At 38.4% G+C, this 18,155-nt stretch overlaps 1 protein-coding gene across 1 annotated transcript in view; it reads right to left on the bottom strand.

Annotated features, from left to right (window-relative positions):
• Positions 1-1,498: 1,498 nt before the first annotated feature.
• LOC132360792 (small ribosomal subunit protein uS10-like) overlaps positions 1,499-18,155 on the bottom strand; it is a 39,755-nt gene continuing 23,098 nt past the window's right edge. Inside the window, exon 2 of the mRNA XM_059915905.1 lies at positions 1,499-1,736. Coding sequence (XP_059771888.1) covers positions 1,499-1,736 — 238 coding nt within the window. The remainder of the gene's footprint in view (positions 1,737-18,155) is intronic.

The raw sequence follows: 18,155 nt of genomic DNA, 5'->3' as shown, positions 1-18,155 counted from the left end.
GAACCATCACTTTAATAATGCCACTGATAAGTAAATGACATTATTAGTCTCAGAATCAAACATGGTAGAGGAAGTAACACTTGTCCAAAGACTCTAGTTTTAGTCTTTGCTCTCCCGTTAACTGGCTCCATGGCCTTGGGTAGGTGATACACATTTTCTGAAACTCTCTTTCCTCTATTGTAAAATAGGAGGAAAGAGGATTGATTTCTATTTCACCTCTCAGCTTGAACAGTCTGCGAATATTTTCAAAGATGAGTCTTGGTAGATGTTTTGTTGAGTCAAGTTTTGTTTTGTAAATTATACTGTGTCTGCGAAGTATTAATTAGTGTGCTTAGTCTGTCTTGTGCCACTAATAACTGTCTTCATCATAAATGATCATTATTTTGGAAGTTGGAATACTTCCAGCAAGTTGGTGGCTTTACCACTTCAATTTCAAGGAGCAGGTGTTTTTTTCTGAATTGGTGCTGGTCTGTCCAGGAAGGAAAACTGGATGAAGTTTGAAGCCTAGAAGGGTCTAGAATCTCCTCTTTGCAGAGCTAGAGGTGGCTTGCAGAGGACTCAGTTTGTAGCTTGTACACAATTCCTTCTTAGCCCTTTTCCCTGACTTTTTAACTGCCGAGTTGGGCAAAAAATAGAAGCAACCGGTGCTTTGTGTCCACCTAGAGGAGTGGGGTAGGGAGGGTGGGAGGGAGGGAGACGCAAGAGGGAGGAGATATGGGGATATATGTATATGTATAGCTGATTCACTTTGTTATACAGCAGAAAATAACACACCATTGTAAAGCAATTATACTCCAATAAAGATGTTAAAAAAAAAAAATAGAAGCAACAATTTAGTCTTGGTCTCCATACCAGAACCAGATCATAACCATTTAGTGATAGATTGTAAATGTTACTAAGAAGCTCAAGCTAAGAGGGCAACTGGTGCCGTTGTATGTGGGGTATGGAATATATTTTGAAGTTTCAAAGAGGAGGCAAATGTTAGAATATAGAGGATAAAATATATCCTGTCAATAGTGATGGCATCACTAAATCCCATACACATCTTGGAAATGATCACAACATCAAGGCCTGTGATTTAAGATGAGATTACATGTCAGATCATAAGCCAAGTCACATATTCATCTCACTTTTTCCCCAAAGAGTGACCATGACATAAGAAGGAATTGATATTGTGATTCCCAAGTTGTCCTTAAGATGGAGATACTGAGGCCACAAAATTTCAGTCTCAGAAATTCAGAAAGAAGTTAATTAGATATTTGGGAACACTTCCCCACATGAGAGAATTGTGATTTGCTTTACGTATCCATTTTAAAGAAATTCAAAGCTGTTTATCAGAAACAAGGATTTTTTTAAAAAATTTCATTTAATAGTTGTAAAAGAATAATAATTTGAATAGTCTTTCCTCCTCAGAGACACATACTTGGTCCTTTAGGGTAAGATCCTTTTTCTTTTTTCTTTTTAAACAACTGATTATCAACTTATTAAAAATGTTGATTTAAGCATCTGCGATGGTGACTTCAACCTCGACTCCTGGCTCAATACTGATGGAAGTGCTCTGCTTGACAATCTCAGAGGGACTGTACAGGTCAATGAGTCGCTTGTGGATCCTCATCTGAAAACGATCCCAAGTCTTAGAACCTTCACCGCAAGTTTTCCTTGTAGTTATTCTCAGAGTCTTGGTAGGTATGTGTCCATTTGTTGCCAAATTAAGCTCCAAGACATTACTTCCTGACCTAGGTACCGTTAATAACAGTTCATAATTAATTTATTTTATTGTTAATGAATGTTAATTAATTTTAATTATGTATATTGTTATTAATTACATTATCGTTAATACATTATTGTTAATTAATAATGCACTATCTAATAAGTGAAATAATTCACAAATAACTTAAAAAAACTCAAAAAACAAGGGAGGAGTTTTCTAGAATTGCATCAAATACTATAGAAATGATTGATGATTTTTGTCCAACTGATGGATGATCAGATTGATCCATTTTTACATTACAATTCTAAATCTTCTGAGGTAGAAGCCACTATATCATTAATTAAGTTATTCGGGTATATTTCCCCAAATCTTATCTGTTCTTTTCCAATATAAGTGATACTCCTTAAAAGTTATTTCTGTGGGGCTTCCCTGGTGGCGCAGTGGTTGAGAGCCTGCCTGCTAATGCAGGAGACACGGGTTCGAGCCGTGGTCTGGGAAGATCCCACATGCCGCGGAGTGGCTGGGCCCTTGAGCCACAATTACTGAGCCTGCGCGTCTGGAGCCTGTGCTCCGCAACGAGAGGCCGCGATAGTGAGAGGCCCGCGCACCGCGATGAAGAGTGGCCCCCGCTTGTCACAACTAGAGAAAGCCCTCGCACAGAAACGAAGACCCAACACAGCCATAAATAAATAAATAAATTAAAAAAAAAAAAAAAAAAAAGTTATTTCTGTGAAATATTTTAGACACAAAAGATATAGAAGGAAATGTAACAAATACTTTGTTCCTTGCCTCTAAGCTTAAAAAATAATACATCACAGCTACAATTGAAGAAGCTCTGTGTACTCTTCCTTATGCCATTCCCTTCCTTCTCCTACCATCAAACACCCATCCTGTGCATGTTTTTATACCTTTACTACATGTTAATGTATCCCTAAAATATTTGCCACTGTTTTAAATGTTCTAAAACTTTGTACAAATGGCATCATACTCTATGTGTCACCAACTTATTTTTATTAGTTTAACATTGTGTGTTTGAGATTTATCCATATTGATATATGTCATTTTGTTTATTCATTTAAGCTGCTAGGTAGTATGAATTTACCTTAATTTATTTATTCATTCTCCTCTTTATGGATATTAAAATTTTTTCTATTTTCACTTACAAACAGTGCTACAATGAGTATTCTTATATACGTAACTTGTGCAAGAGTTTCTTTAGGGTATACATCTAGGAGTAGAACTTCAAGAACTCTGAGTTGGTATCTTCAACTTTATTAATATTACCAAATTGCCCTCTCAAGTGTAAATTACCCCCATTTACACTCCCACCAGCCGTGTGTGGTTCCCCCCAACCCCACCTTTTCTCATCGCTTGCGCTGTCCAGCATTTTCATATTTGCCATTTTATAAATGTGAAAAGACATTTGACTGGGTTTTCATTTACATCTCTCTCCAGCTCTTCTCTTTAGGAGAATATAGGCCCAAGCATAAGATATTCTGAAAGTTTTTGTCTTCACCATCCCACTCCCCATCCTTCATTCTGCTGGGAAACTCTGAGAACTTACGTATCAGGGGACACTTCTGATGTTTCCTTCCATGTGGAGGTGTGACAGTTATGACCTCTCCTCCTCAGTGTTAAGTAAGAAACTGTGAAGGGTCTGAGATTTTACCCTACTTGGAAGCTAACAAGTTAGCCTGCCATCGTTTTATATACATAAACTGACAGAAGACACAAGACCCCTGGGTCAGAGAAACAGACCATTTATGACTCACAGCACGACTCCTGTCTGATAGAATTACTCAGTAAGTCATATACACAACGCTGTGCACTAAAGCTGCCCACCATCACCTCTTGTTCCTTCATACCTAGGATAAATTTCAACTTCATGACCAGTATTGTAATCTCTGCTTTCCTAGATAATTAGGAGAAATCCACTATGGTGAAACTTGTTCCTTTTTATCTCTACAAAAGCCATGTATATCAACGGAGAAAAATTTTAGTATAGTATTTTCAGTCCCTTGTTTTTAGTTTGGCCAATTACAAGCTCAGCATCATGGCATAGTGGACGCTGTCCAAACACAGTTTGATCTACTTTTGAACACCGATTCTGCCATTTTATACCTAGATGGCTTTGGGCAAGTTTCCTAATTTCTCTGAGATCCAAAGACCTCATCTGTACAGTAGTCATAAAATGCTTGCATCAAAGAGTTGACAGACTCGGGTGCGCTAGTGCAGGTAAAACACCTGATACATGATAAATACCTCAGTGTTAACAGTGATTATTATTCTAAAAGGCAACATCCTTTGGTGGAAGGTTGTTTATTTCCCTGAATTTAGCAAACACCCCTTGCCCTGATGTTATTCCATAATTATTGCTCCCAGGGATATTTTAGATTTGACAGAAAATAACCACTGCCTTTATTGGGTACCCACAGGCTAGATGTTTTTTTCAAGGTAGAAATTATGTTACACACTTTACAGATGAGGATATAAAGCAAGAGAAGTTAGGAAAATTGCCCACAGTCATAGAGTCAGTAAATGTTAGATCTAGGATTTGAACCCATGTCTGTTTACTTCTTAGCCCTGGGCTCCTGTTTATTTATCAATACAAATTAGGATGTATATATTTTAATAAAGCATCAGGATATTAGAGTATTTGACTCATTTTACTTAGTCATGAATATGAATATGAGTAAATACATTCACAGTTTTGGGATAGAAATGATGCCAAAGTCTCTTGTGATTTTTCTTTACCAGGGAAGTGTAGCTCTACTAAACACACACAAAGTGTCCAAGCTTCCTATGTGAGTTTGGTAGTTAGCAAAGCCTCTTGAGAAAATGAAACAACCAAAAATCAGTAATGTTTTTAAGATATTTCCTTTTTTACCACTTAACTAAAAGTATTTTGAAAATCCAGTCACAATTTTAAGGAAGTTTCTCCAACACAGAGAACAATCCCAGGCCAGACACCCTTGAACTCAGGCACCTTACAACCAACTTCCTTTATGCTTTTCATTTTTTACCATCCTTCTGCTGAGCAGTAAAATGAGTGAGCAATACAGGAATATCAGAATTTTTAGTGTTTTCCTATTCCGTTGGAAGGCTTTATCTGATCTGAGCGATGCTTTAACTATGTTAACACAGAAATACAGCCTCAATGTCGGTGGCTTAAATGTAAAGAACCATGCTTAGGATGGAATGACATGTTTAACTTCTGTCTTTCTCATAATCTAAAGACTTATTTCAAGTTATACAATCAGAAAAATCAGTGTTTAAACTCTAAAGGACTATTAAGTTCAGAAATCTCCCCTCCAAAGTCCTTCATGTTTCACCAGGTCATTATTTTAATATGCAATTAAAGCTCTGTAATGCCACAACTGATGATGGGAGACTTTCTGTGGGATTAGTCAACCCACATTTAGCCTTCCATCCTTTGCTTCCAGATTGAGCAGAATCTTGCAGTTTCACCCCATCTCTGCCTGTCTGTGTATTCCTCCAGTTGATATTTAAAGTTAGTTTCAGAATAAATAATTATAAGCACCTATCTGTGTCATCACTCATACTATACATTTTCTTCTTTCAAAAATTCTTTCTCCTTGATGCTCAGATTGCTTTGCCAGAAAACCTCCAAATAAATGCCTAGAAATAGGAACTCCCTGAGAAAGGGATCTCCACTCTAAACCAAACTGGACTACCTATGAATGCATCAGGAGGCAACCCATTTCCGTAGCTACTTAAGGTATGTATAAAGCCTACAGCAATTATGCACTTTCATTTTAGGCAGCCTCTTAGACTTAACTTTTAATTACTTCCTAGGAATGAGTGCCTCTACCCAATTCACTTAAGCAGATGTAACTACAACGGCCAAAAACACTGTTGACTGGTGTCCTCCAGAGAACTGTTCATTACCTGTCATTAAATGTTTTAAAAGTTTGCATAATTGATCCAGCCAATAAGTCATCATTGATTTATGGGGTTCTGTGCTGAAGAGTTGCTCTTTAAAAATTCATAACACTGGTATGTGTCTTTACAATCCATTAGCTGTTTACGTACCCACAGCCTTAGCATTGATTGACCTTGGACTGAGATTCTCATGGACTTCTTTTTTTTGCAAGTCCTCAGTATAGAAAAGCAATACTTCAGCCTTCTCCCTTGACAGCTATACTTTGATTTTTTTCCCCCTCCATCAAAACAGAAACTTTACTTGAAATGATGAATAAAGCATATTCCATAAACAGCTCTTCACTATTATTTAAGCTTATGGGCTGCGTTGTGTGAATCTCCTTTCCCTGCCATCAGATTCAAGTGTGTAAATGTTCTAAAAGGCTTTGAAAGTTTTATGATGATTTCAGGGGATGGAAGAGTAATAGCTGAAGAGTGAAGCTATTAGTTTTAATATTTATATTGAGTGCTCTGAAACATTAATGTGACAAGATGTAAGATCAGTGCAGTGGGATATATTTACTTCACAACCATTGCCACGTGACCAAAAAAACGCATGTATGTGTATATTTGTGTGTGTGTGTGTCTGTGTGTGCATGTTTATTTGCTAAAACTTTTGAGACCAAGGTTCAAACGTTGTTTGCACGTTATTATTTTTTCTTTTTCATGAGATTTAAAGTTCTGATTGACGAATACGTTAGGTTTTCTTGAACTTGAGCTATTTTTAGGAAGCAGGAATCGGCTGCCAGACAAAGGTTGATACATGGGTTTGTTAATTTGTGTGGGTCTGCATTCGAACAGTACTCTGAGCCCACCATGGTGAATACCATCCACCAGATTGTAACACTTTCTCCTGCCTTCACTTCCAACTGTGTCTTGGGGAATCTAAAGAGTGATGATTACAAATCTGGACTGAGAGGACTTCATAATGAGAGCCACTCCTGGCGATTTCATATGGAAAAGAAATGAGGCAAGGAAGTTTTGAGCTCTGGACTCTGTCAGTTCTGGATTCAGCCTCAGCTCCACCCCAACAGGCTTTGTGACCTTGTGCCTGTCTCTCTACATTTTCAAGTTTGATTATTGATTTTTAAAAGGGGAATAATAATTTACCAATTCACATACTTCTTGCAGTGATTAAAAGAGATAATCCCTGTAAAGACCTGGCACAGTAAATATTCCTGAGTATTATTCCCACAATCAAATGAGCAAATACCTTCAGAGTACCTGTAATGTGCAAGGCACTGAATTTTCACCAATTACTAGATTTTTAAAGTATGATATATGGTTCTCATTTTCAAGATATTAACCATCTATTGGGAAACCAAGAACATTTGCCCAACTTAAATCTCAAAACAAAAGCAGAAGTGTTGTTCTAGAACTAGAGCAGACCTAAAAGGCCCGAGTTTAAGTCTAAGCCCTGCCATTTTCTGCCTGTACAGCACCAGGCTTGTCAGTCTCTCTGAGACTCTATTTGCTCACATGTGAGGTAAGGGTATTGATACTTCACCTCACATAGTGACCATGAAGATTCAAGAACATAACGTTAATAATGTTTGTGGTAAATGGTAAGCTACTAAATATGTGGTATATTCAGACAATTCCAAGTTTGGAGAGTTTAGACAAACCTAAATGACCAGATGACTTCCTAGCTATTTTTGGATGTCCATAGCAATGAAGGCATTCATCATGACATAAATGAGACAGAGAGTAGGTAATGATAAAGATCAGTGAAGGAAGACCTTGCTTTATGCTGGGTGATCATGGCAGAGTGGGACTGGACCGGACATATAAGGTCAATTTCAACATCAATAGGCAAAGAAAAGTAATTAACTGTGAGAGTAGTCAAAATGCGATGAGTAAAAGGAACAAAAAGCAAAGGAAGAAAAGCCAAGGTCCACGGGGAAGGTAGAAGTATGGTGTGGGCATGGGCGCTAAACTGTGGGAGCTAAAGTTACAAAAGTGATCTAGGGAAGATGGCAGCGCCTGGAGCGCCAGGATAGAGTTGTTATTTTGACCCTGTAGCCCAGTGGGGTTTTTTTCTTTCCTATTTTAAAAAAGCAGTATAATATTTTAATAAAAGTTAAATTTTTATTTTTTAATCTAAGTAAAATATATCCATAGTTTAAGGCAGCAGTTTTTAACCTTGGATGTATATCAAAATCACTTGGGGAGCTTTTATAAATTCAATACCCAGGCCTCACCCCAGACTAATTAAATCAGATTCTCTTAGGGTGGGACCGAGACATCAATCAGCATTTTTAAAGCTCCCAGGTGATTCTGGTGCAACCAAGGTTGAGAACCACTGGTTTAAAGTGTTCATTTTGCACTACAACGAAAAAGAGCTATTCCTCTGCTCCATTCCACCCCTCCACTTGACCTCATAGTATAAAACCATAACTTGTCTCTTCTGTTTTCCATATATTAGTCTCTTGTATTTCGAAGGTTTCCCTCAGATCCATAGGAATCCTTGACCCTCTGTTCGTGTTTAAGAATGAGATACTAAAAAAATTATGGAAAATTCCTTTGCGTGGATTTTGAATGGCTTATGGAAGATTCCTTCACAATTGTTGGGCTTTATCATAGGTAAGTGGTGAGCTAGCTTTTTAGTTGAAGGAACTTCATATGTCAACATTCATAAGCCTTTTCTCTGGGATTCTTCATTTTCTTAAGAGAAGACTCCTCCAGACTCCTGCCTGGGCACTTTGTATGACTTGGTTCCTCTATTCTGTGAACGGGGCAGGGGAAGGATGCCAAGGTCCCGCTAGTCAATAGGCCAACTGTCACTTAATGCCCTTATTTTTTGCCTTTGCACCTCATCCTTTGCCCTCTGATGTGGCCATGTTCCCCAAACCAGAGCCTCCTTGGCTCAGCTTTTCTAGAGATTAAATTTCTGTTTTCTGAGGTAAATGTAGGGGAGGTTGGTGAATTGTGGGAGGTGGGGGGAAGGTAGAGGCGAGGAGTAGAATCTGGCTGTTCTGGACTGTGCAGTGGTCCTGGGAGTTCAAAAGTTTCATATCCTAACTCACCTTCCACTAATTCTCCTGATTTCTGCTCTGTCTCCTGATTTCCTCACCCCATTAGGTGGTACCTGATGTCCAATCTTGATTTTTTTCCTGGGGTTTTATTGGCTGAATCTGCTCATTTCTTATTGGTATTTATCCTCTGCAAGCCCTTGTATTTTAACTTCCTCTGCTCTGCTGAATCATTTACCACTCTCCATCTACTTCCGGTCTTCCAAAAATATCTTAGCCTTTCTTGTCTGTTGTCCCCTTTCCTGCTTCTTTGACCCTGTGGGTTTATATAATTTTGGTTTTGTTCTTTGAATATTATTTTAATGGAAATAAAATAAAGAGAAACACATGTGGTCAATCTGCCACGTCTAAACAGAAGTCCCAGAGGAATGGGGGGGAAAAGTTGTGATTGTTTTGATAAATATTGTGCAGAACTATTAAAAAAAAGTTGGAAACGGAGTCTATTCCATGTAAATGAGGGGTAGAGATCCCCTTCCCATCTTCTCCCTTTTCCTTCAAACCCAAACAAATTCTGAGAATACAGATGGAAGAAAGTCCTACTGTAAACAGGGAGTGGTCAGAGGTGAAGACCGTGGTCTCCAAATGCTTCCCTTCTGGGTCTTTTTGCCAAAATATGGAGTGACCAAGGAGCCATGAGGGAGTTGTCTTGTTTCCTGCTATGATTTGCCATGGTCTTTTTGCAGATTGCTGTTACTCAACAAAAATTCCTTAAGTACTTTATTCCTAGGGATGATTAAGATTGCCTGGGGGACACAAAAATCAACAAAATAGCCTCTATGCTCAAGGAACTGATAAGCCAGTGGGGAGGCTGGTGAGAGAGTGGCTGTCACATCACACGCCCTTTCAAAAGCTCTGTCCCATCTCACACATCCTCCAGCGCTGAGAGGGCCTCCTATCAGTCTCCAACTTCACCTCTTCATTATCAAAAAGCACGAATCTCAGGAAGTTTTGCCCAGGGATATTCACAGAGGGCGCAAACTAATGGTGAACAGGTGGGTGCTGCCCCTACAATGCAACCAAGCTCCGATGCCAACTGCCCCCCACAGCTCCCCGGCCTCAGCAGAGACCTTGAAGGATGGATGCTCTAGGCCAATGGCAATTCATATCCTCATATGCAATAAGTATTGCTCAGGTCTCAAATTCAAAGCGGGAAATATGTATCATCAGGTGAAAGTCTTGATGAGCACATTCTCTTTTTTAAGTTCTTTTCTATCCTCTCTGTCTTCCCCTACATGCCTACTCATCCCTTCCTTATTTAAAGGATTCACTTTAAGCGCCATCCCAAATGCTCACATGGAGGCAAATAAATATGCTTTGTTTGTCCCCAGCTATGAGTCCTCTAATGTAAAGGTTACATGGCAAATATTTTCTATCCCAAATGTCAGAACAATCATGGACTTCCCTGAGGGGACTGTTTTTCAAAAACTCTGTGAAATCAGGTTGGCAAGCCAGGAAGGACGGAACGCTGCCACCACACGTATCCCTTGAAAAACCCCAGTAAATGGCATACTCACAGTCTGCACAGTAACACTTGGGAACACTCCAAGCTAGGGCTCCTGGGGGCTCAGGAGGCATCATGGGTGGCAGGTCCAAACACCTACCCCCCCACTCCCAGTCAAGCCTGTGGCCCCTCACACTGTCGGCCCATTTTTTCTGACAAATCTCCAGACGTACACATCTCAGTCACAAGGAATAATTAGGCTTAAAAAACTTTCTGTGGGAAAAACTCCCACACCTTTGTAGGTTTGTCCTGGGGATACCAAGCTCCACTACGCAAATATAATAGTATCAGCAGCTTTCTTGCGTGTGCCCTTCCCTCTGTGGACTTCCAAAGTGCTGTACCCACCATGGGAGAATTCTGGCACAGTAATTCAGGTTGGTGGGCAGACTCTGACAACCTTTTCACAGATCCTGCTTCTCCCTTCTTAGTAAGGGGACAGGAGGAAGACAGAAAGGAGAAGAGAAGATGTGAGAAAGTTATTAACTTGGCCCCAGACTTCCCTTCCCTCTGTCTGACTCAGGTTTTGGGATCTTGTCTGCTTACCTGATCTCCTTTCCTGAGTGTTCTGAAAAAGGAAGTGTAAAAGTCATACTGGAAGATTCTATAGAGAAAATCAATAAGAATAAAAGGAAAACTGCACCCCGCAAGGGGCTGTATGAAATGAAGGAAATGTGGCATACTGGGAAAGATTGTATGAGAGGGATCCTGGAGAAGAGAAGTGATATAAAGATAAACATAGGGACAATCAATATTTTTCAGGACTAAGTGAGTGAGAAATTCCTCCAAGTTCCCTTGAGCCAAACAATGGAAGACAATGGGTGATGTGACCATACTTTGCTTTGGTCTGTGTACTTGAACATCCTTCAATGACTGAGATACACAGAGAAGATCTGAATTTTTATTGGCACTATAATTCTTTAACTATGACACATTGCAGAAGCTTTCTAAGCCTGCCCAGAGAGTAGCTCTGTACAAACTTGACCTATCCACTTGTCTCTTCTGTAACCTCCAGTGATATTTTGTCCTATTCAGCTACTTCCTGTAGCTTAGCCTTCTAGGCTATCTTCCCCTTCTCTTCCTCAGGAAATGCATCCTTGACCTTGAATGGATGCTATCCAGAGTACTCACTGAACCGAACATTAACCAATAAATGGAGAATAATGTTTGAACCAATGAAAAGATAAGGACTCTTTGATTGATATGCTTGATATCTTTTGTCTGCCCTTCCAGATTTACCTTTCTCCACCCTGGTCTAGGCCCCTGGGGGCTGACTTGCATGGCCTGATTAATGAAACACCTTGCTCTGACTTCCAGTTGAGTTTGGCCAACGGGAAGCACCAGAAGGAGACCTAGGGATAGGAGTTGAGGCTGGTTGTTCATTCCCCAAACTCACTTCCTGCTCTCCAGGAGTGTTCCTCAACCAAAGACGCAGCCTCAGTCTGGAGACCCTCTCCACCAGCTCTCCTTCCTGGGCTATGATAACCATTCCTCCCCTTGGGCATTCAGGCTTGGAGTTCACTAGCTCTGGAGCTCGGTGCTACCCCTTATGGGTTTTCCCGGCTCCTCACCCACATCCTTGTCAATAGTGTCATTATTAGACTCTCTTCAAATTGTCCAATTCGAGCCTGCCATCTGTTTGCTGCTGGGACCCTGACTGACAAACTTGGCAGGATGAAATTTAGCCCACCCAGAGGTGAAAATAAAATAATGTGTATTTATTAAGCAATTATAAGATAAACATAGGCTGAGAAAAAAAATCTCGTTAGACTTAAGATATATAAGAAAACATTAAATTATAACAAATAAATCATATCAATAGTATGGGTTTCCTATACCTAGGAAGCTCATGATTCCAATCACTGTATTACAAGAAAGGCTGTTAAAAATCTTATACAATCATCTTTCTTTTTAAATTTCTAAAAGAAAAAAAAAAAACCCAAAACAATGTTTTCAACAAAAGAGCTGAGAAGGGTATAATTTAAGCCTAATAGACTGAGATGAGAAGGATGTAGCTGGGATAAGTAAAAATTATAAAGAAAATAAAAATGAAATAGAAGAATTAAGATCTGCAGTAGTAGAAGCAGTAAAAAGCAGAATTGTCATTGAATAAAATCAAGTCAGTGGTTGCAAAGAATTCACTTGAAGAGCTTTATCATAACACAGAGGAAATGTATGCAGAGAATCAGCCAAAGATCAGCTGAGATCTAAGTGAAGTTACTAAACAGCTGACATACAAGATAAATATTCAATAAGCAAAGTTTTCTAATATATCAGAATAATTACTTAGAAAATATAATAGGAAAAGATTCCATTCATGTTAAAGATATAAATTAATATTAATATATTTGTTTATATTAATCACAAATTGATGTATGGGGTTGTATGAAGAAAACTACAGAGCTTTATTTAGTTATAACAAACAATAGAATGACGTTATTTTAGTGGATAGGAAAACTCACTATTGTAAAAATATCAATTATTCCCAAATTAATGTGGAAGTTTAAGTGCAATAATAATCAAAAGCCTCATGGGACTTTTGTTTGGTGTGGCATGGAGAAGGGCAAGTACTTGACAAAGGATTCTGTATTTATATAAGAAAATGTGCCAAAAAAAAAAGCAAACACAAAGAAAATTTTGAAAAACAAGCTCAAAGGAAAAAGACTGTTATACTATAAAGTTATAATAATTAAAACATTGTATTACTTTTACAATAATGTAAAATAATGGAAAGGGGCAATACATGAAATAGAATGGATATTCCAGACATAACAATCTCTATAATATATAATGAGATGGTACCATAAATCAATGGACAGAAGAAAGATTATTCAATAATTGGTACTGAAACAAGTGGATACATTTTGGAAAAAATATGTTCAATTTTACCTCACCTACCTACACCAAAACCAATTCTAAATGGATTAAAGAACTACACTTTAAAAATTATACCATTAAAAGCTAGAAAAAAGTATAAGGTCCTGGATTGAGAAAGAATTTTCTATGTAAATACAATGGAATATTACTCAGCCATAAAAAGGAACGAAATTGGGTCATTTGTAGAGATGTGGATGGAACTGGAGTCTGTCATACAGAGTGAAGTAAGTCAGAAAGAGAAAAACAAATATCATATATTAACGCATATATGTGGAATCTAGAAAAATGGTACAGATGAACCTATTTTCAGGACAGGAATAGAGACGCAGACATAGGGAATGGACACGTGGACACGTCAGGGGGTGGGATGAATTGGCAGATTGGGACTGACGTATGTGCGCTGCCATGTGTAAAACAGATAGCTAGTGGGAACCTGCTGTATGCCACAGGGAGCTCAGCTCGGTGCTCTGTGATGACCTAGATGGGTGGGATGGGGGGGGGGAGGGAGATCCAAGAGGGAGGGGATATATGTATACATATAGTTGATTCACTTTGTTATACAGCAGAAACTAACACAACATTGTAAAGCAATTATACTGCAATAAAAAAAAGTTATGAAAGAAGTCATAAAGAAATACTTCATTAGTTTTAAAATCAACTTCTATATAACATAAGGTATTAGAGTTCAGGTAAGATATTAGAGTAACTGCTGTAAGAAAAGTCAACAATATAATTGCTTAAAGGACAAAGCGTTTTATGTGCTCTCACATAAGTGTCCAAGATGTGTCACTCAGGTTCATCCAGTTTATCTCAAATTCCTTGCTCTGCCATCTTCTAAGGCATTGTTGCCTGTGGTTAAAGCTGAGCTTGTGCCACATCTGGATCTCCATCTGGAGAAACAGGGGAAAGAGCAGGAAGGAAGTATTTCCACCATCTTAAAGACCTGGCCAGACAATGGCAACCATCACTTCGGCTCACATTCCATTCTGGCTCCATTTAACTTTAAGAGGGGTAGAATATATAGTCCCTAGCTAGGTAGCCACATATCCAGCTATACTGAACTATGAAAAAGGGGAGAACAAATTTAGGTGGAAAATAGCAGTATCCACCACACCATCATAAAGACAACTGAAAGGCAGAGAGAAAACTAAGAAAAAATCGTGCGCAAATATGGAAAAGCTTGTCATCATTATGACATAAAGAAGTCCATAGAGGAAATTCAAAAAGAACTAATGTACCCATAAAAAATGGACAAAAGACCTAAACAAACAATATAAATATCCCATAAACATGAAAATTAGCATTGGTTGTAACAAAGGAATTTCAATGGAAATGATTAAATGCCATTGTTTATCAATCCATTTGTCAAGATCTTTCTTAATGATCATTCTCAGTGCTGGCAGTGTGGTGAGACCACTTTGTTGGAGTATAAATATCAGAGCATTCAGCATTTGTAAAATATAATATATACCAAGAGTTCAACCATGCTCTTCTCCTGGAACCCTGAATCCATGTTAAGAATCTACCCTAAGGAAATAACCCAAGAAATGGTCAAAGAGGTGTGTACAAATATGTTCACTCTAGCACAAACAGTTGTAAATAACCTAAATGTCTGACAATAAGAATGGTTAAGTAAAGTACGTGTAGGGAGAGCACTGCTGCTGTCTTCATGTCCGCATCTCACCTATAGACAACTTCTTTCCACATCCCCATTTAGGAAGTGCTGGCAAGGAGAATATATTAAATTTCTTCAATCCTTATTTGTTTCTTTCCCAGAGAAAAATAGCTTATTTGCTTTCAGAGAGCGTCATATCAATGGGCCATATGCCACACAGATACAGTTGGCAGGAAACATCCTCTACCCTCTCACACTCAGGATTCTTAGGAAAGTCCAGGCGTCCATCTCCGCTTCCTCATAAGTGGTGTGATCTGTCTCAGAATCAAGACCCTCAGTCTCCCAGATTCTCCCAGATTCCATGGAAGTGACTAGTTAAGTGTCTCAGAATTCACTTTATAAACTCAATTATTCAGACAGAAGCATCCAATGTTAGGAGACGGGGTGGAGCAAGGGGGCAGTTCTCAGACCCTACTCTCTTTCTCCAAGCTAACTTCTCTGGGAAGTTCCAAATTCTGGGAATTACTAGGCCTTCATTGATAAGGGTATTTTGTTCCCTACATGGCTCCCTATCCCCATTTTCTACTGGTTAAAACATGGGAGGAGTAGCAGCCTAAACCTCCAATGCTAGGGGATATCTATAAGTGAAATAATATCCATTTTGTTTGAGAATTATGTTTATTTTTACAGGAAAATGCTATATGATATCAAATGGAAAGGCAAGTAACTCAGACCTCATTTCAACAATATGGAAAGCCAAAATATAATATCTTTGCAGGAAAAGGCATATAAAAATGCCAGATAATTCTTTTTTTAATCTTTTCAAGCTTAGCTGAACTGGAATGAGAATTAGTGAAGTCCTCAGGTCATAATGGACAGAAAAAGGGAAGTACCCGATGAAGCTGGTCGCTTCGGCTTTAATAGGCTATCGGTGGATTAAAGGACAAAAAGCTTAGACCACATACAAGGTAGGAGTTGTATCAGAGACCCTACCGCATAAAGCTGGGACCACAAAAGGCAACTCTTTGGATGGGTAAACATGGAAAATTTCTGCTGCCACCCATAAGGAGGTAATTAAGAAAAATTTCCAATCTCGGCCTTGGCTTGTAGGGAGCAGACAAAGCAGCACTTTGTAACTGCAAGCCAGTCTTCACATGGGTTTGGGGCTGGAATTCGTATGATGGCCCCAAATACCTAAGTCATGAATTTGGGTTAAAGTGTTCCCAAGCATCTGGCGGAATCACATACTAATCCTCTCTGGAGAATCATACCACAGAAAAAAGTTCCAGGATCACGGATCATGAGCTCTCTCTCTCTCTGTCTTTCTCTCTCTCTCTCTGTCTTTCTCTCTCTCTCATACACACACACACACACACACACACACAGGTGCACACGTGCACGCACAGACATGCACATATTTGAGGTATCGAGCCACCGTGAAAAATTGCTCATAGAAACAGAAATCAGGCAATTAGATTTGCAAAGATGGTGGATATTCAGATAACCAGATGCAGAATATAAGTTTAACATTTTTAAATAAATAAAAGGAATGAATTAAAGCAAGACTAAGGAATAAGAGACTATGAAAAATGAACAGGCAGGCAGATAAGACAAAAGAGAAACAAAATTTCTAGAAATTAAAAAACACAGTGAATACAGTTAGAAATTTAATGAATGGATTAAAAAGCAGATTAGACACACAGTAATTCCAATCTCAGGAATTTATCATAAAGAAACAAATTAACAGAAGTTAAAAAAATCTATCATAGATATGCTCACTGTGGCAATGTCTACAAAGAAAAGCATGGGAATAATCTTTATGGTTAAAGATCTTACATGGTTAAAGATAGCAAATCTTTAAAAATGCTTTCATTAACTAAACATTTGTTAAGCTTTTAAAAAAAGCGAATTAGACATATCTGAATTACTGAATTAATCAGAGACAACTTGTGTTAATATCTTCTAGTAATATCTACAAGTATGTTTTTATATTATGATTTAGTATTATGTTTTATATTATGATATAATATGTTTTATATTATGCTTTAGTAGAGACATGAATGTCTATATAATTAGCCTTTGATTTCAATTTGCAAAGCACTTTTACTTATAAAATGACATTACCCTGACAATAATCCCATGGAATTTTTAGACTAGACATTAATTCCCCAAATAGATTGTAAATTCATTGAAAGCAGGGGCTGAAATGTATTTTTGGCCTTCCACAAATAATTACATGCAATCGACAGATATTGTATCTGTTGAATAAATATAGTTAAATCCATTCAGTGCTTCTCTAATCTGTAATGCATTTGAACAAAATATCCACTCTTTCTTTAAAAATCTTTCTCCAGCTTGAAAGTATTTCTTTTTCACAAGTGATTTTGAAATCCCAAAATTGAAGTTTCTAGAAAGGAAACAACACGTGTAAAGACCATTTAATTGGGTACCTAGAGACCCAGATCTGCCCTGATGTAGTTATTTGAACTTGGGCAAAGGAAGAAGTATAGTTGAATTAGGTAAATATTGATGGAGTGTCTGCCAAGTGCCAGACATTGTTTGGTAACTTACATATGTTATGATCTCAGCAGTCTTTTGAGAAAATGTCCCAAAGTGATCTTTTCTTGTGTAACACAATGTGTAAAAGAATCATCACTTACTAGGTGCTGTATTTTGTGTCAGGCACTGTGCCAGTTCCTTGACATACATTTTTATCCTCAGTAGTTAACCAATTGCTGCAGCATTTACATGACATTTTCTCATAGAAATCTCTCCTGCAAGCAGTAGTGTGCCAATGGAATAACCCCTCAAGTCTGCTGTGCCTCAAATGCTTCTTCAAGATCCATGGTAGGAAGAGGGACCATAATGAAGAGAAAGTCCAACCAGCCTTCCCCCACAGCTTGCATTAGAGGGGAATAGGGGGCTGATACGTCTACTCCCCAAAATACCAGTGGGGAGTAGCAGCTCAGTGGAGACAGCAGGAATTACAGACCAAAGTCCACTATTGTAAGAACCTGTAAGGGATCTGCAACCTTTTGCTCACCTTTTGTTTTAACTTCATTTGTGGAAATCATCTCATACAATTAGGCTCTACCAGAGCTTGCTGGAAAAACCCAAATAAGTCACTCAAGAAAATAAAATCTAACATAGATTGAGGTGATCAAGAACAATTTGAAACCCAAGCCAGGATCATAGCAGGAGTCCAGCTGGCCTAGGATATGGAAGGAACAGAACAACGAAGTCCAAGTGGACACAACCCTCCCATCCCCAGAAATATAGATGACAGCTTTAAAAAGAGTAATAACAATAGCAAACGTCTATATGGTGCTTACTTTATGCCAGGCACTGTATATATATATATATATATATATCCATATATCTTCTCTATTTAATCCTTTTTGGTGAGGGTCATTGTTAGTCCCAATTTTTAGATGAGGGCACGTCTACTAATATCACAGGTACCCCATGGCAAAGCCAGAG

The sequence above is a fragment of the Balaenoptera ricei genome, chromosome 1 (assembly GCF_028023285.1).
Source record: "Balaenoptera ricei isolate mBalRic1 chromosome 1, mBalRic1.hap2, whole genome shotgun sequence".
NCBI lineage: Eukaryota > Metazoa > Chordata > Mammalia > Artiodactyla > Balaenopteridae > Balaenoptera > Balaenoptera ricei.
This window is presented reverse-complemented; position numbering and strand designations above follow the sequence as displayed.